General features: G+C 37.5%; 1 protein-coding gene and 1 long non-coding RNA gene across 3 annotated transcripts in view; one reads left to right on the forward strand and one right to left on the reverse strand.

Moving 5' to 3' along the window:
* The window catches only part of CYTIP (cytohesin 1 interacting protein), a 64124-nt gene that overhangs the window by 29423 nt on the left and 11685 nt on the right, over positions 1-23016 (forward strand). The window contains exons 1-6 of one of the 2 annotated variants that reach the window (XM_081241688.1): positions 5864-6077; positions 13826-13875; positions 14085-14139; positions 19243-19345; positions 19552-19645; positions 22412-22481. In XM_081241688.1, the coding sequence (XP_081097814.1) occupies positions 5904-6077; positions 13826-13875; positions 14085-14139; positions 19243-19345; positions 19552-19645; positions 22412-22481 (546 nt within the window). In that variant the 5' untranslated portion in view covers positions 5864-5903. Of the gene's footprint in view, positions 1-5863; positions 6078-13825; positions 13876-14084; positions 14140-19242; positions 19346-19551; positions 19646-22411; positions 22482-23016 lie in introns of those variants that run through there. The other variant, XM_081241689.1, reaches the window with a different exon arrangement.
* LOC308621287 lies at positions 402-7691 on the reverse strand. The gene is made up of 3 exons (XR_014016438.1): positions 7677-7691; positions 3358-3454; positions 402-465 (listed from the first exon to the last, which is right to left on the reverse strand). It is a non-coding gene; the product is annotated as an uncharacterized lncRNA (long non-coding RNA).

The following is a 23016-nucleotide window of genomic DNA, read 5'->3' on the forward strand; positions in this document are numbered from 1 at the left end:
TAAAAAGGTTCAAACCATATATATAATAGAACAAAATTTGAAAGTCTTCCTTCACAAACTTTCCCACTTTCTCCCTCAACTCGTTCTCCAGAGGTAACCACTGTTAACAGATTAGTATATACAGATCTTCCTCGACTTACAATGGGTATCCAGATAGACTGAAAATATTGTAAGTTGAAAATGCATTTGATACATCTAGCCTACCGGACATCATAGCTGAGCCCAGCCTACCTTAAATGTGCTCAGAACAGTTTCATTAGCCTATAGTTGGACAAAATCATTTAACACAAAGTCTATTTTATAATAAAGTGCTGAATATCTCATGTAATTTATTGAATACTGTACTGAAAAACAGAATGGTTGTAAAGTCTATCGTTTGTTTACCCTCGTGATCAGGTGGTTGACTGGCAGCGACGGCTCGCTGCCCTGCCCAGCATCATGAGTATCATCCCCCAAGTTGCTAGCCTGAAAAAAGATCAAAATTCATTAATTCAAAGTATGGTTTCTACTGAATGCCACTTTCACACCAAGGTAAATGTGGAAAATCCTAAGTCAGACCATCTTACGTGGGGAACCATCCATATTATGTAGTCTTTTTTATGTCTGTATGTGTCACTGTACATATAGATACATGCTCTTTCTTTAAGAAAAAAGAATAAATGGGAACATATCGTGCACATTGTTCTATCTTTTCCCCTACTTTATCTGTCTTAAAAATCTTTATGCACGTAATTGTTTATTTAATACTTCCCAGTGGGTGCCGAGCATTCCATTGAATTAAATTATCATAAGTTATGTAGCTACTTCTCAACTGATATACATTTAAAACTTCAATTTTTCACAATTTCAAACAATGTCACAAGAAACATACTTGTTTTCTGCACATGTAAGAGTACTTCTGTCAGATAAATTCTTAAAAGTAGAATTCCTGGAATGCATTTCAAAAATTCAATACTGTCAAATTACCCCACTAATAAAGTTTTATTGATTTATATTCCTACAAAGTGCTAAAAGCCTATTTACTTGTAACTTCACCAATACTGGATATCGCCAATTTTTATTTTTTGTTCATTTTTTGGTGAGCAACAGTTAGTATCTAACTGTTGTTTCAAGTTTTACTTTCCTGATTACTAGTAAGTTTGAACATCCTTTAATAAGTATATTGATGATTTGAGCTTTCTCTGTAAATTATCTGTTCAGAGCCTTTAATCATCTAAAAATACTTTTCTTCAAAGAATAAAGTATTCCTTATGTATTATGGCCTTTAATCAATTATGTATCACAAATAATTTCTTGTTGTCATTTAGCTTTAGCCTATGTATATTATAGCTTCCATTGAACGGAAGTTTTTTTTTTTGAATGGAAGTTATTAATATTTATGTTACTAATGCTCTCTGGACTTCTCTGTATTGGTAGGAAAACCATTCCTAATCTAATCTTACTAAAATACTCTATATTTTTGCTATTAGTTTGAATATTTAAAATTATTTTTATACTTAACTCCTTAAGCCATCTGGAATTTATTATTATAATGTAATAAAAGACTATAACTTAATTGTTTCCACACAGGTACCAACCCATTTATTGAAGGGGTTATTCTTTTCCTAATGAATTAAAATAAGTTAATGATATAGTAAATTTCTGAATATTCATGGATATGTTTTGGGATTCTCTATTCATTGACAATATTTGATTTGTCAGTATTCTTTTCATTGACCTATTCTATTTGACCATACAATCCTAACTCTTGTAATATTTTCTGATACCCAAGTAGGGTAATCTTCTCAATGCTCATCCTTACCTCTATCCCCTACCATTATTATTTTCAAAATTTTCTTAGCTCATCTTGTGCGCTTTCTCTTTCAGATGAGTGTAAGAATGTATGTCAAATTTTATAAACAAGCAAGCAAACAAACAAAACCTGTGTGGATTTTGAATTCAGTACATTGAATATTTTAGAAAATTTGGGAATAATAGACATCTTTACAAGAAGGACTCTTCTCATATGGGAACATGGTATTTTTTCCCTTACTCTGGACCTTATAATGTTCTTCATAAAATCTTAAAAATGCTTGCTAAGTTCATTCCTGTTTTATGAATTTTTGGCTATTTTGATAGTATTTCTTTCCTCCGATATTACCAGTTCATATCATCCACTGCTGCTGTATGAGAAATTTATTTAATTTCTCATTATTTAATTTCTCATCTCTCTTTGAATCTTACATCTAGGAAAACTATCCTATTAAGTCTGTTCTTTAGTGGATTGTCTTGGATATTCTAGTTATGCAACCATATCACCAACAAACCTTATAATTTTGTCTCTTTCTTTACAAATTCTATACCTCCTATCTGTGATATGAACTACAACAGTGATCAGTGGTGAGGGCTATTGTCATCTCTGCTTTCCTTCTCACTGTAATGGAAACACATTTCAACATTGAAGATGATATTTTGTGGGTGTTTCTGGTAGATACCTTTCATTATGTTAAGAAAGTTTTCCTTCTATTCCTCATTTATTTAGGATTTTTCAAAGCAAAGACGAATCACTATACTGTCGGTGTCTATTGCATTGAATTTCTTCTTTCATCCAGAGATTTAGTGACTTCTGTTAGTATTTTATATCCTAAAGTTGAAGTATCCTTGTATTCCTGGGGTACATCCTACTTCGTCGTGAGGTATTATTTTTAATACACTATTGGACTCAGTTTGATATTTTAATTGTATCAGAATTAATAAGTGAGATTAGCTTAATTAGCTTAATTTCCTCCCTCCTTTCCTTCCTTCCTTCCTTCACTCCTTCCTTCCTTCCTTTTCTTCCCTCTATATATAGTTTAGGTTCAGATTAATTAGCTTTAGAGAATGCATCTTGTTTTCTGCTCTGGGACTATTAATATAAGATTTGTATTTATCTTGAAAATTTGGTATAGCACTGATAAAGTAACCTGGATCTAATCTCATGAGTTTTTGACTACTTTGACTACTGTAAAAGATTCTGTCCACATCTTTCAGATCACTCTTATAGAAGACTATAGCACTTTGGAATATGGGTTAATAGCACAAAAATTTTCTTCCAGTTTAGTTTTTCTTCTTTGATGTTTTAGAACAATATTGCTGAATTCATTTTGTTAAATATCTACTGCTCTACCCTTTTCTTTTTCTTAACAAACATTTACTGAACACCTGTAGATATAGGACATGAGTGTAAATTTAAAAATAAGAGATGGGCCTTGTGCTCAAGGTAATTAGAGGAAATTAGACAGTGTAGAAACAGACTTGTGTACAATTAACTATAGTCTAACAATAATATATTAAGTCTTAATGATCTGAAAAAAGTGATACGAGAGTGAAGGCAGATACCATGTCCTGCCCTCCATCTGCAGCACACAGTGGGGTATTGCTCCAGGACTTTGCTTCAGACGTGTAAGATCCCCCATCCATTAAACCACTGATGTCTCTAAAAAAAAGTGATATGACATTTCAGAGATAAAATTAGGTAAAAACTTGAAATTCTTTATTTTACTTTTACTTTTAATTTTATTTTATGGACAATGAGGGACTCCTGAAATCTTCTGAGCAGGTAGATAGCTTGATCTGGTTTCATTTTATTATAAAATAAAGGGGATGATGAAGGGGAAGACAGCTTCAGGCTCCTGAAATCATTTGAGTAGGTAGATAGCTTGATCTGGCTTCATTTTATTATAAAATAAAGGGGATGATGAAGGGGAAGACAGCTTCAGGCTATTATATTTGTCCTAAGGTAAATTCTATAGAAAAGAGAAGTTATAAATAGTAGAAGACCTTTGTAAATCAAGGTTTGATGGTTGAAGTCACATTTGTATGGAAAGATTAGTTTTTCCCCACATTTTGTCACAAAGGATACTTTTGATCAGGGGTGTTATTAAAAATATTTAATAACTAGTATGACACAGGTCCTGACAATCAGAACAGGGAACTGACCAATCAAAATAGAGCAAGTCATAAATATGTAATTAACAAGTGTGACCATACCGGTATGTACTGGCTGAATGTCAAACTTGCCTTTGACTCCAATTTTACAGCCATAGATCTCATGATTTGAAATATTCTACTTGTTAAACACATTTCATAAATTAAGTAAAAAGATAATTTATTTTCTAATTTCTTAATTTAATAATAGATTTCTATAATTTATATTAGCTTAAGATTAGTATCACACAACTAAATTGATACAATTTTAGCATCCATCTGTAAAACTTGGTTGTTGGTTGGCCTAGTGGCCTTATATCAGGCAAATATGTAATTTCCATTTGGTATTTTGAAATATTAAAATATTTCCCTAATTTTATAAAATTCCCAGAGGACAGGTAGACTGCTGTCCTCAAGTAACAGTGTTGATTTAAGTCATGTACCTTATAGCAGCCTGGAGATGTTTTTAAAATCAATCTCTCTCTCTCTCTGTCTCTGTCTCTCTCTCTCTCTCTCTCACACACACACACACACACACACACACACACATTACATAAACGTCTTTATAATTGACCATATTTTTAGTTGCCAAAGTCTCTACCACTCTCTTTTGTTTTACACATATATGTTATATTATTTTACCTACCTGAACCCAGACGGCATATGTGTTTGTAATCCCTGATTTAGATCTTTTTATGTCTTTGGAGACATCATTTTGTTCATGTTATTATCCAATTCCAATGGTAATGAGTCATGCTGTGATAGGGTTTAAAAAATTTTTGAGGTGGCTCCATCTCTTGAAGCACTGTTAACTCAGAAGATTTTATAATTTACATTTGGCAGGTTCTGCTTGAGCTGAATTCACATTGACTTCCATTTTAGTTCAAAGACTTTCTGTCTCTAAAATTCTACTATTGACCTTGCAAATGATTTTGAAAATGACAATTGACTTTTTATACTATGCAAAACTTCTCATTTTGATTTTTGTTTTGAATCTTCCTTCTACTTATATACACTGCTCCTTCTCTAAAATCAAGTCTCTTAAAACTGCATGTCCCCAATCCCCCCCACCCCCCAGCCAATAAAAGCATCTGTGATCTTGAGTAATTCATGATGGTACCCTTGCCCCATATGCATAGGCAGGGACCAACTGGCAACATTCTTGTGCCACCTTGGTCTGCCTATTACTTTCATGGCCTCCTCATTCCTCCCCTGGGACCACTTGCTGATGCTGTGACAAAGTCCAGTCTAAGATATGGCCAACTTTGTGCTCTAAATGGGCTGGTCTTCCTCTCCCATTGTTCTTTGTAAAGATGATGGATAATTTTAGTGAGGACAGAGTAGTGGAAGGACAATCAGAAGAATGCTGAATGGTCACAGACCATGTGGCAGATATAATGTCTTTTTGATGACCATTAATGAGCTAAGATGTACTTTGGGGAAAGTACATTCCAAGGACTTTGTGAGAGGACCTTATGACTGGATCCTATAAGTCTTACTTATATTCACAAGAACTCAATGTCTGCACATCCTGACTTTTACATTGCACTGACCATATTAAGTAGGCTAGTGGATGGCAAACAAATGGCAGAATTTGGGGAAGTTTTTCTTTTTCCTTTGAAAAAAAGTAAGGCAGATGGTGTTTTGAACACAACTTGCCATAGAACATGAAAGCATAAGAGTTCTGGCTGTTTGAAGGAGAAAAAAAAAATAAGTCGACTTATTTTAATGGTATAAACTAGCTTTAGGTTTTCTCAGGGGCTTAAAGAAAAGAGTACTGAGAATTGGGAGTGAACTGCAAGATAGGGTTTGTATAACAAGTACCTCAAACCACAGAAGTCACATGGGCTCTCTCTGCTTTGCTACTTTTGATTACTTGTCAGGGAGTTATACTTTTAGCTTCCCCCAGCCTGCAAGGCCACTCAACCATGTGCTAGCTGGAGTAATCTTTATTCACAATGTCTTTACAAAGGATCATGCAACAGAACAGCAATGTCAATTTCGTGGAGTACCGTGCTGGTCCAGCGTATAGCTCTTACCCCACACTCACAGGCAGCTTTCCCATGGATGATAATAGAAGGCTTCAAATGTTGGCAGATACTGTGGCTACTTTGCCTCGGGGAAGAAAGCAGGTATGATTGCTATTTTGTACCTTTTAGAGTGTTCATGTTCTCTTGAGAGCAGAGTGATATGTTTGTCTGACTGCATATTAAAAATGTTATTTTAGCTGCTTTGGAATTAGTGGCTCAGAGTATGGGTGAGGAAGGAGGTGAGGAACCCAGAGAGCTCCTGCACTAATCCTTAAATCTTTAAGATTTAAGACTATAAGACAACACTTTTTTTTTTTTCTTTTTTTTTGTGGCACGCGGGCCTCTCACTGTTGTGACCTCTCCTGTTGCGGAGCACAGGCTCTGGACCCGCAGGCTCAGCGGCCATGGCTCATGGGGCCCAGCCGCTCTGCGGCATGTGGGATTTTCCCGGACCGGGTCACGAACCCGTGTCCCCTGCATCGGCAGGTGGACTCTCAACCACTGCGCCACCAGGGAAGCCCAAGACTATAAGACAACATTTTTAAGGCAAAAGTTAAAAGAAGATTGTTTTTCTCACTGGAAGAGGTGTTCAGGTAAAATAAAAATCATTGAACACATCAACTTGAAGAAGGTGTATGTAGGCACAACCAGCTTGAGAGTTATTGCTCCTTTTTCCGTTTTCCAATGTCTCCCATTGATTCCTTCCCTCCCAGCCTCTCTCCCAGTCCTTGATAGTCATTTCAGTTCATAATCCAATGAGAATACTTTTTTTAGGGCAAATTTTATTGACTAAATTATCTACAGTTCTGGGGCACTGGCACATACCTCACACTATTGGGAATTAAGACTCTTAACGGGATAAATGAGTGCGAGATCCATGACTTACTAGCTGTGGAATCTTGAGTAGAGTCACCTTCTTCTCTAAGATTCAGTTTTGTTTTTTCTAAAATGAAGATAATAATAGAACCATCTAGTGGGGCTCTTCTGCGGCTTAAGTGAGGAAATGTACAGTGCTTAACAGAGTGACTGACATGTAGTATGTGCTCAATAATTATGCTATTATTTTAATTTTTATTGCAAAGTATTTCCCTAGAGAGGAAAACTCATTTGGAAAAAATCCATATACAACTGGATTTATTGTGAGTTTTTTTCATTTTTCAATTTCCAGCTCGTAAAAAAATGCAAACCAAAACACCTCTTCAGATTTTGGTTAAATAACTTGCTATAATGTCCCACGTACATATCTGAATACAGAACATATTAAGAATTGCTTTAAAGCATGAATTTTTGCCCTTAACTCTTGTATGCACATCATATGTTCCTCTTAAGCCTTCTAATTTCAGGATTAGGGAGTTACAGCATAGTGGGAGATTCGTGATCTTTTTTCAGTGATGTACATAGCTGATTCCTTGGTATTTTTCACAATGAAGATAAGGGAATAATTTGTCATGGTTTGGATGATTGATCCTTTTCAATCCAAAAGTGCCTTTATGAAATTGTTTAACATAATAATGAATATTCCTATCAATTTACTGTCTGAAACTAAAGCAACTGTGGGAAGTACCAAAATCTCTATTCACTTTTCATATGTACAGCAGTGTAGGGTGTACAAAGATGAGAAGGACACTTTTTCCTGGCCTTATAGGGTTTACAATTGAGTAGGCAGAACCAATAGGCATCATACAACGTAAAATAACATACCTGCTCCAATCCAAGTACATGTCTTTGAATGCAACCTTGAAGGATAGATATTGCAGATATTGAAGGGTATTCCAGAGCAAAGGAATAATTTAAATGCCACAGCACAGATCTTGGGGCTCTTAGGGCAGTTTACGTAACAACACATTATTGTGTTAGGTGGACCTGATGAGAGTCTGTGTGGGAGGGGAGGGGAGACCTCAGAGCTGGGCTGCTTTACACAACACTTGGACACTTCCCCTGAGGAAGTAGTAATTTGACCAGCACAGGGAAACAACTGAGCATGATTGAGTAGAAGGTTTTAGGAACCTTAGTCGGGCAACATGCTTGTCGGTAAGTGGGTAGAGACTAGCAGTGAGGGAGCAACTTTTGTAGTTGGAGAAAGAAGATTCGAAGGAATGGAGAAGAGCCTCAAGGGCTTGGCTGTGAAGGCAGTGAAGAAGGAGGAGACACATCTGGTTTTAAGCCTGAGTGAAGGTAGCATGAACTAAAAAGAGGAATCAGTAGAAGGCTATTGGCAGAAGATAATGAGAGGGATGTAGGCATATGAGATGTACATGAGTGTGTGTGTGTGTGTGTGTGTGTATATAATCTGTATAATATCTACACATACACACACATTTCCACACCAGTTATTTTATTCATATATTCTCATCTTTTTTAGTTCTTCTCTTTTCCCTTTTCTCATATTCTTTCCCATGGTAAGACTTTTCCTATTCAAACAGCTTTTTCTTACTGTTGTGAGATTTACTTAAAAAAAAAGGCAAAACAAAACATCTTGTGTACGATACTTCTGATTCTGTACAATTATCATCAGTGAGGCTTGATGCAAGTTTATCCCAACAGTTCAGAATTTTCCAAATGGGTGTTCATTTCCCTTAACTGGTTTTTTAGAGAATAATCACATATTTGGCACTGACTGAACTGCAGGCAACAAGATCCCTTTGAGGCAATCCCACAAGCAGGTGTTTCTCTGCCCACTGTTATTTTCAACCTTTTCAGGGCTGACGTCAACAATTCATACTTCTTGTTATCATTGGCTTTGCTTTCTGCAAAGCTCTATCTGGTTAGCCAGGGTGTTTATACTCAACATTATTTAAAAACAGATTTCTGTGTATTTATATGATCTCAATACCTTTATTTGTAGGAGGTGACACACTCCCAGTATGGCTCCTACTTCTGAGCATGGTTTTAGAAAAAAAAAATCTCTACAATGGAAAACGCTATAGGAAGGAGACAGGACGAAGTAACGTCATCTTGATGAATGTGGCAATGCTAAAGGAGTAGCCACTGGACCTTACACCCACTCTCCCAAGGGTAGTAGGTTGTCGTTGGAAAGTAGTTTCCACTGAATGCTATAGTGAAAACCTGACAAACAGAGGAGAAGCCTGAATGTGCATTAGTGGGACCATAGACAGACTCTCTTTGCCTGGTTTTCTTTTGGTTATCGAATTATTACTAAATAGACAACTTCTGGAAGGGTTATTTCACTTATAAGTTCAGGTACAGAATATTGTACTAAACCCGGTAATGCATGTATTTCTGGGATGGGTTCTACCCTTCAGGATCTTTTACATTATTTCTGGCTACACACCCATCCGTTACCAAAACTCCCAAGTGTTCCTGATGGCAAGATATTTTGATCATTTAATGTATACTTTTAGTAGAAAACTGTTAATTTCACTACAAAAGAATTTGAAAAGTATTCTCTAATCTATACTGTGGTATGCTTAGAGACAATATCCAAAAATTTTTTCTTGAAAAAGAGGTTCATGGGCCCACAATGAGACTTTCCTGAGAAGACGCAACATTCTATTTGGGTTCCTTAAGGGCACTTAAAGTTAAAAACTTGAGTTCAGCTCCATTATTTTGCTAATCTTAGAATATTTCTCTGGAGCCCTGCTATCCTAAAGCTCCTGACTTAAAAAGGAAAAAAACCAATCTGTGTTCATGGAAGAATTGGGGAGAATGAGGCAGGGGACTGGAAAGGGAGCACATAATTTTGGGACTTTTGAAACAAACAACAAAAACAAAAATACCTCGTCTGTGAATAGGTATCCTCCTCTCCACAACCCGCAGCAGTTTCAGGAAATGAGTACACAGTGGGGACAGGAAGTAACAGGCCGTTACTTAGCAGCAGAAGTGGCTACAGTATGGAACTACAAGCTCCTCTGCAGGGCTGTCTGTCTGGCTCTGCGGCAGATTATTCCTAGTTTTTTTTTTTTAATTTTTTTTTTATTAGTTTCTGCTTTATAACAAAGTGAATCAGTCATACATATACATCCGTTCCCACATCCCTTCCCTCATGCATCTCCCTCCCTCCCACCCTCCCCATCCCACCCCTCCAGGCGGTCACAAAGCACCGAGCTGATCTCCCCGTGCTCTGCGGCTGCTTCCCACTATCTATCTACCTCAAGTTTGGTAGTGTATATATGTCCATGCCTCTCTTTCGCTTTGTCACAGCTTACCCTTCCCCCTCCCCATACCCTCAAGTCCATTCTCAGTAGGTCTGTGTCTTTATTCCTGTTTTACCCCTAGGTTCTTCATGACATTTTTTTTCTTAAATTCCATATATATGTGTTAGCATACGGTATTTGTCTTTCTCTTTCTGACTTACTTCACTCTGTATGACAGACTCTAGGTCTATCCACCTCATTACAAATAGCTCAGTTTCGTTTCTTTTTATGACTGAGTAATATTCCATTGTATATATGTGCCACATCTTCTTTATCCATTCATCTGATGATGGACATTTAGGTTGTTTCCAGCTCCGGGCTATTGTGAATAGAGCTGCAATGAACATTTTGGTACATGTCTCTTTTTGAATTATGGTTTTCTCAGGGTATATGCCTAGTTTTTGCAAACTGACAGCTGAAGTATTTGGTCTTGGTTTCCCACTAAAGAGGGGCATTGTGAATCATTGCATAGCAGCAAAGATGACATTTTTAACATTGATGTCTAATCTTTTAAGTCATCTGACTAAAAACAAAAGAGACGGATCCTCAGCCCTACCCCAGGCATCTTTATTTTAGAGGCTAGCAAGGGGTTAAAGAGCTTTGTCTACTCAGCAGATGTAATCGAATGTGTAGTTTGCAGCCCTGCCAAACTGCTAAGCCTAGATTTCTCATATTAGATAATGTGTAATAAAAGACAGCTGTTGCCAGCATATGCTGTTCATTGCACACCAGTTCCTCATTCATGAGTTTTGGTGTCATCCCCACAGCCCTAAGAAAAAGCTCAGGCTGGGAGGGCAGTCAAGGGAGCAGAGACTCCACTGGTCAGATTCTAGAAGAGGGCTGCTCACTCCAGGGAATGGGCTGCAGGGAAAACTTTTTCTAAAGTGTAAGACCTTTGGTAAGACCTCAGACGTACTTCTTGTCACTTAGGCAGATAGTTGGTTGAACCCTGAGAACATTCCTTTCCACATCACCTGAGTCTGACAGCCCAGATCAAAACCACGTAAGCATTGTGTCAAGATGTGGAATGTGTCAGAGAATTTGATGGTGCTTAATTTAAATTGTTTTTTATTTAAATGTTAGGTGCCTATGAGAGGCTCATTGCTGATCCAGAGTGGAAACTAATTCATAATTTGATTTAGTCTGAGTTTTTCCTTTGTGTCACTGATGACCCGGATCAGTCAGTCTAAAAGAATTGAGTATCTGCTCTGCATCTCACCTTGTGCTAGGCAGATATTTCCATCTTAATTTAGTCGATTAGCTAGATAGAAAGGTTAGACCGAGAGAGGTGGGGAAATTTCCTTCTCTATAGAAGTCTGGGATTTGTCATGTGGACTTAAACAATTTTATATTTGAATCTATCTAGAATAATTTTTGATTTAGAAGGCAGGTTAATGGTGGAAGAGATGAAATCTTGAAGTTTCCCTCAATGCTATGATTATTTGCTTAACAAAAGGGTATTTAAAATTGTTGAAGGAAGGCTCAAAATTGTAAGGATTCATTGATTTTTGCCACCATTCATTCATTTAGTAGTTGTGTATTAAGGCATTACTGACTTACTTTGTTTTCTATTAGTGCTTTTTCTATGGTTCTTGCTGTTTTGCGATTCAGGTGTTTGTTTTTTATCATTGTTTGTTTTCTTTCATTTAAAACTTTACTTTATATTTTTAAATGTCTACCCTTGAGCTTTTCCTATGGATATTTAATTTAATGAGGGACAGAGTTGAAGACTCTTTTACTTTGGATCTCCCACCACCTCTTACTTGCTCGTATTGTAGTCTAGTAGTTTACTTCTGTTTGTCTGTTTAGCTGTTTTTACGGTTCCACTCGACTCCAGGCCCTGTGATGGGCGCTGGGGTAGAAAGTAAAACTACATTCCCCAAGAGGCCCAAAGGATACGGGGAATTATGAACAGAAGTGAGGTATTTAATCCAATCTGCCCTTCACGTAAATACACATATATGCCTCCACATGAATGAATATGTGCATTATCTGATGAATATTGACAGCAAGAGTAATAATTTTAAATATAAACCCTAGGTATGATTTACAGATAGCACGATTAGGTATGACCTACCTAAGTACTTTACAATCTGAAATAAGGATCAAAGCCAAGCAAATGGAAATAATGAAAGTAGATTAAGAAAATGTGTGTACAGTATAACAGAGAGGTTGAGAATGCTTGGGCATATCAAATTTACTGCTATCTTCCACAAGAAGGCAGGCTGCTGCGTAACTGAATGGTCCCCACCCTTGTTAATGGTACTTATCAGGACAAAATCAGGCTGAAACAAACCATACAAGCTGTTATAGGTCTTCCACAGTTAGTCCTTATAAATTGAAAATAGATACTTTTTAGCAAATATAGAGAATTTTTTTTTTTTTTGCTTCTGAGCCTTCCGATTGCAGTCTTCACGATGATATAAATGATTTGAAGTCCAAAACTGACAAGTGAGGAAAATATAATTAATTTACATCAAATTGTTAGGAAGAGATCAGGTCTTCATTACGTTAACATTACTGACAAGTGGCCAAATTCTGAACACTGAGCCATTCCAGAAAATTTGTGAGAATGCTGACATTTTGTACTTGGTAATTCAAATTCCTTATACTGATGTAAGCTTTTCCACTAACAAATGCCTTAATGAAGATTTAATTTGTGCGTTAATTTCTGCTACGTGTTCTTCTCCTGGCTTTCATCCTCTATTTTACTTTTATTTGTTTGGACTCCTGAATTGATCTCCTGATATTTTCTGTAGTCCTTGACATATGAGAAGCATAATAGGTTGCCAGTTAAATGAACACCATGGGTTAACTAGTAGAATGAGCTTATGTTTTGGAGCCCTGGACCAACACTTGAGAAAGAGCTAATTAACATTTGTTAATCCCTAAGCAAATAAACAAAACAAAAAAACTCACTGTAATTACCTTAAAAACAAGATTCCACTTTTTGTTAACTTTTACTTTGTTTATAACGGTAGACTGTATCCTGGAAGCTTATGTTTATAAGATCTTTTCCCAAAACATGCAGAGGAGTAAAGGTGATGTTATTTATGCCATTTACATCATTCTGAGGTTCTTTTCTTTTCTTGGCTGGAAATCTCACTGTATTCTTTTAAAACTATTGCAAAAATAAATCATAAAAAGAATTGAGGTTTTGAGTCTCTGATTTCACCCGAATTGTGCTTCTGGGTATTAGTTAGTTCTTTAGAGATGATTTTATCCTGCTAAAAACAGTAACATATTGAACTATTACAATAAACACAGTCATTTCATCAGCATCTCCCAAAACTATCAACTATTTGGGTTTTATATGCCATTCCATGGGTGTTATTTTTCTTTGGATTTCAGTGTGATTATAAATTGCTCTGGTTAACCTTTCAGAGGCTATTTTAAATACAGATTAGATATGAAGTTCTTTTTGGAAGCTTTGGAGCTTTGCCACATTACATTAACTCTTTTGCCATGGGGTATTATTATGGAAGCCTCATTTAATCTTTCAAGTGGACTGCCTGAACGGTCCCTTTCCCAGCTCTCCTTTGCTATTGCTAGAGAATGGAAATTACGGCCTTTCCGTAACAATTTCCCAGGAGCTGGGCCAAAGAAGGTGATAAAGAACAAAGTCCTTTGTGATATAGAACATTTTGCAGATGTGTCTTAAGGACCTTTCAGTAACTGTGTGCTTGTGTTTTTCAGCTTGCTCTGACGAGATCAAGTTCTTCAGGTGACTTTTCCTGGGCTCAAAGGTAAAGAAATTCATCTATTTTTTGGTTTCTCAGCAAGATATTTAGGAACACAGCTTTCCAGGCTGTTGATATCACACACACACACACACACAGAGTCATATATACTACAGCTTACATAAACATCAGCTATTTTTTATTGACAGTTATTTTTAATGATAGGTATGTGCCAAATGTTATACTTTGATCTTTTTTTGTTTTTTGTTTTACAGAAAGCTTGTTACTGTGGAAAAACAAGATAATGGAAAATTTGGGTTTGAAATTCAGGTGGGCAGTTTTCAGATTTTCCAGACTTTTAATGAAGAAAGTGGCACTGGTTATGTCATGATATTTGCAGAGAAAGAATGATATTGGGCTTAGGGAATGATGGAGGCTGTGACTTGTTTTCAATGTTTTAGGTAGCTTTTCAGTGTGTTGGGTACTATCAAGGAAAGAAAACATTCAAGTGGATAAAAAACCCACCCTGAGACATAGTCTGCTTCTTGTTTGAAGCTGCTTTAGTCTTCTGGTAGGTTTGAGACTGATCAGAAATTCTTGATATCAGCCAGCTCATAAATAAGAGAGCGATATACTCTTTATAATGTGCATTTTATATATTTGAATTAGTGATGTGTTTTTTTTTAACATCTTTATTGGAGTATAATTGCTTTACAATGTTGTGTTAGTTTCTGCTGTATAACAAAGTGAATCAATTATATGTATACATATACGCCCATATCCCCTCCCTCTTGTGTCTCCCACCCACCCTCCTTATCCCACCCCTCTAGGTGGTCACAAAGCACCGAGCTGATCTCCCTGTGCTATGCGGCTGCTTCCCACTAGCTATCTATTTTACATTTGGTAGTGTATATATCTCCATGCCACTCTCTCACTTCATCACCCTTCCCCCTCCCCGTGTCCTCAAGTCCATTCTCTATGTCTGCGTCTTTATTCCTGTCCTGCCCCTAGTTTCGTCTGAACCATTTTTTTTAGATTCCATATATATGTGTTAGCATACGGTATTTGTTTTTCTCTTTCTGACTTACTTCACTCTGTAGGACAGACTCTAGGTCCATCCACCTCACTACAAATAACTCAGTTTCGTTTCTTTTTATGGCTGAGTAATATTCCATTGTATATATGTGCCACATCTTCTTTATCCATTCATCTGTCGATGGACACTTAGGTTGCTTCCATGTCCTGGCTATTGTAAATAGTACCGCAATGAACATTGTGGTACATGATTCTTTTGGAATTATGGTTTTCTCAGGGTATATGCCCAGTAGTGGGATTGCTGGGTCATATGGTAGTTCTATTTTTAGTTTTCTAAGGAACCTCCATACTGTTCTCTGTAGTGGCTGTATCAATTTACATTCTCACCAACAGTGAAAGAGGGTTCCCTTTTCTCCACACCCTCTCCGGCATTTATTCTTTGTAGATTTTTTGATGATGGGCATTCTGACCAGTATGAGGTGGTACCTCATTGTAGTTTTTTTTTTTTTTTTTTTGCGGTACGCGGGCCTCTCACTGTTGTGGCCTCTCCTGTTGCGGAGCACAGGCTCCGGATGTGCAGGCTCAGCAGCCATGCCTCTCGGGCCCAGCCGCTCCATGGCATGTGGGGTCCTCCTGGACCAGGCCACGAACCCATGTCCCCTGCATCGGCAGGCGGACTCTCAACCACTGTGCCACCAGGGAAGCCCCTCATTGTAGTTTCAATTTGCATTTCTCTAATGATTAGTGATCTTGAGCATCCTTTCATGTGTTTGTTGGCAATCTGTATATCTTCTTTGGAGAAATGTCTATTTAGGTCTTCTGCCCATTTTGGGATTGGGTTGTTTGTTTTTTTGATATTGAGCTGCATGAGCTGCTTGTATATTTTGGAGATTAATCCTTTGTCAGTTTCTTCATTTGCAAATATTTTCTCCCATTCTGAGGGTTGTCTTTTCGTCTTGTTTATGGTTTCCTTTGCTGTTTAAAACCTAAGTTTCATTAGGTTCCATTTGTTTATTTTTGTTTTTATTTCCATTTCTCTAGGAGGTGGGTCAAAAAGGATCTTGCTGTGAATTATGTCATTGAGTGTTCTGCCTATGTTTTCCTCTAAGAGTTTTATAGTGTCTGGCCTTACATTTAGGTCTTTAATCCATTTTGAGTTTATTTTTGCATATGGTGTTAGGAAGTGTTCTAATTTCATTCTTTGACATGTAGCTCTCCAGTTTTCCTAGCACCACTTGTTGAAGGGGCTGTCTTTTCTCCATTGTATATTCTTGCCTCCTTTATCAAAGATAAGGTGACCATATGTGTGTGGGTTTATCCTGTTCTGGGCTTTCTATCCTGTTCCATCGATCTATATTTCTGTTTTTGTGCCAGTACCATACTGTCTTGATTACTGTAGCTTTGTAGTATAGTCTGAAGTCAGGTAGCCTGATTCCTCCAGCTCCATTTTTCTTTCTCAAGATTGCTTTGGCTATGGCAACATTTTTAAACTATTATTTGGAACACTTAAGAACATTTGGCTCTATGTGCGTATTGTCTCATGATCTAGGACAATTTTAACTTATTTATGGATTTCTATTTAATAGCCTAAGAATTTAATTTCTTATTTGTGTCTGCTTTTCATGGCCATATTTGCTAAGGTGGTGAGTTAGATCAAATGAAGTCTAGTCTAATTAAGTGCAAGAGAAGTAGTTTAAGTGTTACTGTGTTCTTTTTCCATTACACTTTTGCATTTCTTTTAGAGGCATTCTGCATAACCATATCCTTAAACTGCACATCAGTTTTTATATCTTAACTCTGATGCTGCCTTCAGAAATCTTTGGCGACTAAATATCAGCCCCACAAATGTAAAGTCAGTGTCTTTTAAGATTAGGAACAGGAAGCTGCTATGTAAGATGTGTTTTATGAATAAAGAAACAAAATGGAACTCTAGCTGCAATGAATAGGTAGAAGGCTCTAGGGGAAAAGAAGAGACCTTCTCCTTTCTGAACTCTTCTACTTTTGAATTTGGTGAAAACTCTAATTCTTCCATCAGGTTTTAGAAGCATAGTACTCTCTCTTGTTCCTCATTTACATGAAACACTCCCTATTCTGTTGTAGAGACACTATGCTTTTTGTGACCACTTCTTTTCAAATGAGTTTATCCCCAAGGATGTGCAGTGATTGCTATTGAAAACAGGAGCAAAGTCTACTCACTTACTCTTACTTAATGTAACCAGTGAGGATCTCTTCTCATTTTTCTATAGACATGTCACTGCTTCCCCCATGTTTCTCTCTTATACCATAAACACTTACTCTACATGAAGCAAGAATCAAAGCTATCATTAGTAAACAGCAGGCTATAGTGCCTTGAAGCTTTGTGGATTCACATGAGCTAATGGCTTCACCTCTGGACTGCAGCATGTCTGTGCTATCTTAGTGATGCAAGGATCTACTCCTCTGCAAATTCCCTTATGGTGTATGCTTTCCATTACCAGCTCTACGCCATAACCTATTCTCTAGTACTCATAAGATTTGTAGTAGTCATCAAATAGGGGACATGCTCTGGGAACATTTTGAAGACCAGATAGAACCTCATGTACCCTTATTGTGCCCCCATCATTAACATGTATTTGGGCCCTGGTCTACCAGGTGCAGGGCATGCTGGGAGAGAACAAGTCCACCTCCTCTGGTTTCCATGGGTGCTAGTTTTTTGCTGCTACAGAGAATAATGTAGTAATTTGGCAGGAACACAGACCTTAGATTCATGTACACCTGAGTTCATATTCTTTCAGTGCTACCTTAGTGGGTTCTTAGGTGCTTCAAATGAATTAACACATAAAGTACTTAGTAATGTGGCTGGTTCCAGTAGAAGGTCAGCAAATGAAAAGTGTTTGAATGAAGGCTATCAGGCATGAGAAAGGCAATGTACTTTTGTGTCTCTAGGAAATGATTGAGCTAGAAAACTGGATAAAAGAGAGAAATATCCAACTAATAATTTCTTTCCAAAACTTGGGGACCTCTGCCTTTCCTTCTCAAAGCCACAAATTTTACACCTGTTGCAAATATATACACAGGTGCAGGCTACATCAATTAACATGTTTCCCCTTCACTGTACTCACCTTGCTCCCTGGACATGGAGGGTAGATTCTCACTGCTAATGAGAATCATTACAACAGTGGTTTCCCAAAGGAGGGTCTGTTATAGCTTTGGTTCATGTCCTCCATGAACCAGACCACCCTTCCATCTCTGGAAGGGCCCGGGCTGTGGCAAGAAGAAGACTTCCTGGCAGAAAAGCTGTTAAAGGGATCTCTGGCACAGATGGAAAGTAGATTACACGATCTCTAAAAGTCCCCTTTATCTTTAAGATATGGGGATTCTAAATGCCTTGCAGAATACATAGAAATCTCTTAGGTTAACAAAGTCAAGTTTCTAGAAGTTTGACTGACTTCTGGTTCTGCTGGTTCTGGAGGCTGTAGGTCTGTAAAATCAAAAGGAATGAACATCGGACATTCATTTTTCCACAGGGAAGCAGTGCTGGAATGTGGTTTAATTTTAGGAAACAGATGTTTAGAAGACTTACTCAACTCAGAATGCTGATTTTGATTCTAAATGCAACGAGACTTCATAACTTAAATATGTGAAAAAGAAAAGTATAGGTCCTTGGGCCACTCTATTCACCAAACACTTATGCTGTGTTCTTGGTACAAATCAAAAACAAAAACAAAAACAAAACCAAGCTGCTTTTGCCAAATTGAGGCCAGAGGCGAAGCATAACTTTTTCTAATTTAGTCGAGTGGCTAATGAATGAGTATTCAGGGCAGATGTACCACCGAGCACTCAGGAATGAAGGTAATTGAGTCAATCATGGTGCTTTTGAATGAATGCAGGGCAGATTGTCATTATTTGCAGAACTCTGATTTAAAATAATTATTGTTGGCATATCTCCCTTGCTGGATGTGTACTGTTTCATACGCTCCTGTAATAAGTACTTTAGCTCGGGAGAACCACATAGAGATTTTTCTCTCTGCTATTGGCCATTATTGTTTTAGCCCATTGGGAAAAGAGAAACCAAATTTTTCTTGTTAAATATGCAATAATGATAGCATCAGGTGGTCTCTTAGGCTTGAAAGTCTTAAAGTCTTAAGCCAGTCTTATCCTACTTTCTTTCTTAAGCCAAATGTATTTTTTATGAATGGAATCAGCTACAGATTGTGTGGGAGAAGTGTAAGATTGGTACTTAGATTTAGTTTATATTCAGAAAAGCTTCCCAAATTGTTCTTTGCACTTATCTATTATGCTGCTTAAGGTAACTGATACCACTTAATATTTTTTTAACAAATAGATTTTGAGTTTTTTGGTAATGGTAATCTATTTTATATTTGGTAATGGCAATTATGTATCCCTCTAATTTTACAGACTTACAGGCTCCAAAACCAGAACACCTGCTCCTCAGAGATGTGCACCCTGATCTGCAAAATCCAGGAGGATAGCCCAGCACACTGTGCTGGCCTGAAAGCTGGTAAGTTAGAACTATGCTCATGTTAGGAATTATTTAAATAGCAAGAAAAATAACTTTTTTGATAGTGAAGGTCAGGACATGATTGTTGCTTTGAATTTCCTTAACTCCTTTATGTTGCCAAGGTTTGGGTCTTGCTTGTTTTATTTCATTCAGGAAAGATTATTTAACCAACCGTTTTAACACTCATTTGTCTTGGCATCTCCCAGGTGATGTCCTTGCAAATATCAATGGTGTGAGCACAGAAGGTTTTACCCACAAACAAGTTGTTGACCTGATCAGATCATCAGGAAACCTGCTAACGTAACTATCTGGCTGCTTCCCGTGGGGCTTCAAAAATGTTACGGTCTCTCATAATGCCTGTTGAGTGAATGAATAGGCTTTTTGTTCAGGATCACAAGAAGGGAGGCAGTGCACCATAGCTGGCGGATTGGGTACAGACGTTTTTATCAGTTCCTTTTGTTTCTCAAGGTTTCCTCAAACTTGAACATGCTGTCAACATCTGAAGTCAGAGAACATCAATAGCCCAAACATCTGAGTGGGCGGGATAGCGTTTTTTAAATTTTATTTTTTATTCAAATTCAATTAAACTGGCACACATTCTCTTTGGACAGAGAGGAATGGGTCCAATTTCCATGGCTGATGTAATCCTGTGGTTAGAAAAAATGAAAGGTCAGAAGGGCTGAGTTTTTTCCTCTTCTACCACCAGCCAATTGTTTCTCTCTCCTAGTGTTCTGTTTGAAAGAACAGTCTGCTCGGCCCTCCTGCCCTGCAACACACACACTCGCATCTGCTACTATTCCCAGCTTACTAATGGGACATTTGTTTCCCCAGTTAGGGATTCAACTGACATTTCCACCCTTAGTACCTAATAAGACCTTAGTAATTAGTTAAAAGATGGAATTCACCCATTCACTAAAATGATATTTATTGAGCAAATACTATGTTTCCAGCTCTGTGATAGGCTCAGGAGAGACAAAGACTCTTCTATTGCTTTATTGTGGAAAGAGATAGGTAAGAAGAGCCTGCAAAAATAAGTAATTTTGATATTTCAATTATTGATAACTGCTATAAAGAAAGTAAAACAAGAGATGGGATAGAACATTGAGTGAGAGGGCTGCTATTTTAGCTTAAGTGTTTAAAGTGGTCCTTTCTGAGAAGGTGAGCTTTGAGCTGAGAGTGAAATGAAGAGAAGGGATGGTTAGATGAACTCCTGGTGAGAACATTTCAGGTAAAGGGAGAGGTCTCTGAGTTCTCAAAGTGGGCTTGGCATATTCAAGGGATAGAGAGGAAGCCATTGTAATTGGTGGTTGGTGAATTAGGAAGAGTATAGTAAGAAATGAAGACAGAGAGTTCTCCAGGGAGCAGAGTATGGGCCTCACCAGCCAGGCTTAATAGTTTTAGAATTTATTCTGATCATCTCATTTATTCTTCACAGAAGTTAGTTATATTCCTATTTATAAACGAAGTGACTCAGGCTGAAATGGTTTAGTTAAGACCAACCATCTAGGAAGTGCCAGGGCTGGGATTTGACCATCTGCTCTGGATGCCAGGCTCTATTCTCCAGCTACACCACAGCTGCTCCTTGTAAGCTGCCAATAAAAAATCTGCTGGACACTCTTTAGTGATTCTAGTCTAAAACTTCAAAGGATATTTCTTTGGGGTTTGTGTGAGAGTAGTTTTGAAAGATGACTGGTGGTGGTAGAGGACTGAGTCCAACTCTATGAATCCTATGAGTTCAGGGTAAAGAATGGGGGCCACTTGAGCTCCAGAGAAACTTGAGTCTATAAGGTAGGAATCATATAGAGTCCAGGAGAACATGCTGGTGATTAGAAACAGAAACCTATATTCCAGATGGGTAAAGTGGGCAGACCTCAGGTGGATAATTAAAGAGTATTGGGTGGAGACAATTGGCAATCCAGAGATAAGGAAGATGAGAGACCGTTTGAACAAATACTGAAGAGAGCGGCCAATCTATGGCTGCAGTTCTTCCCACAGACATCTATTGCTTGGGCAGGTCAGGTCAACATTAAAGTGCCAAATAGATTCATAGGGATTGTCACTATCGCCCAGAGTCAAGACCCACTAATGAGAAAGCAGACAACGTGTTCTCTTGCTATCATCTCATTATCTTGGGTATAATGCTGTTGGAAATAGAGGGAAACTGGTCTCTGCATTTAATACTATTATTTTACCATGGCTTGAAAATTTTCTTGCATCTTTATAGAGTTACAGCTTATTTATCAGAATGAATTTGAAGCAATATATTAAAAATGCTTAGTTGTATAACTCACATACCATATTTATCTTATGCAGATTGATGGCATCTAACTTGAGCCCACAAAACAAATCAAATAACTCAGGATAGAGCAAGTCTTTTTATTTTTAGAAGGCATTTGGTATAGGGAGAAAGAACACCATTAGATGGATAATTCTAAGATTAAAGTTTGTACACTTAAAAGGTTTTGAGATGAGAGTCATATGAAAGTTATTATCTCATAGTAGTTCTGGTTCTATTTGTTCTAGTTCCAAAATTAAGGCTGTTACAGAGGTAAAATTTCCTAGAATCTTAGGGAAGAAAGGATTTTCCCTTGCTTCAAGAAATAGCTTCTTGATTCCATTGTTTGAAAGTCCCTAGTGCCTGTTTTCATTGCTGTATCCCTCACTTTTAGCACGATGTCTAGAGTCTGGCACATAGTAGATGCCCAATAAATATTCACCAAATGAAGGAGGTGATTCACCCAGACCACAAAAGAATAGGTTCTAGCAGAGAACAACCGTCATTGCCATATAGGGGCTTCTATAAAATGAGCTACAGTTTACAAATAAACCAGAGTCTTTTCTTTCAGTCACCCTCTCAGAGAGTATTTATTTTCCATATTCTTTCTTAGAATGTTGTCAGAAGGTTTGGCTTACATCCAGATACTTGAAGTCCCATGAGAATGGTAACATTTACGTTGCTTTTTAAGGATAGCCTGTGCTCAAAGTGTAGTACTCCATAAGGATGGTACTTGTTTGAAAGAATCACTCATGCTATTCCCCTCCCCCTCCTTTTTTTTCTTAAAACAGGATAGAGACTCTTAATGGAACAATGATTCTCAAAAGAACAGAGCTTGAGGCAAAGCTGCAAGTTTTAAAGGTAATTTAATTTAATACAGTGAGACACATTTTTCATCCTTGAATGTGAGTGGTAGAATAAAGATCTATTTGAAGAATTGAGATAGCCCTTGAAGATGAAATGTCGTGATGAGACTAAACTGCTGAATTATCAAGAGCCATACAATTACCTTTGCAGGAATATTAAATTCCACAAACCAGGGCAAATCACTTTCTTCCTTCCTCCTTCTGCATGTCTATGAGGCTCAGAAAGGCAACAGGAAGGCACATCACCTGAAGAACTTTTCATTAATGCACCTGTGATCTCTTTCAATTTACATTTTGTTTGGAAAAAACCAAAGAAGTAGAAGCTGTCTTTTTGTCATCCCAAGTGCTATATATGTGTGCAGGAGGGCCTGGGATTTTTGTTTTTCTGTTGTCCTCCTCTGCGTCCTTTCGTTTTGCCTCATTCTTACTACAAAAATCATCTCCCTCTACTCCTGTGGCTGTCCTTGAATCTACTTTCACTGGCAAATACAATGTCAACTTTGAAGAGGAAATTAAAGTTTACAGGAGAT

Source organism: Mesoplodon bidens (assembly GCF_964165515.1).
Source record: "Mesoplodon bidens genome assembly, chromosome: 8".
Lineage (NCBI taxonomy): Eukaryota > Metazoa > Chordata > Mammalia > Artiodactyla > Ziphiidae > Mesoplodon > Mesoplodon bidens.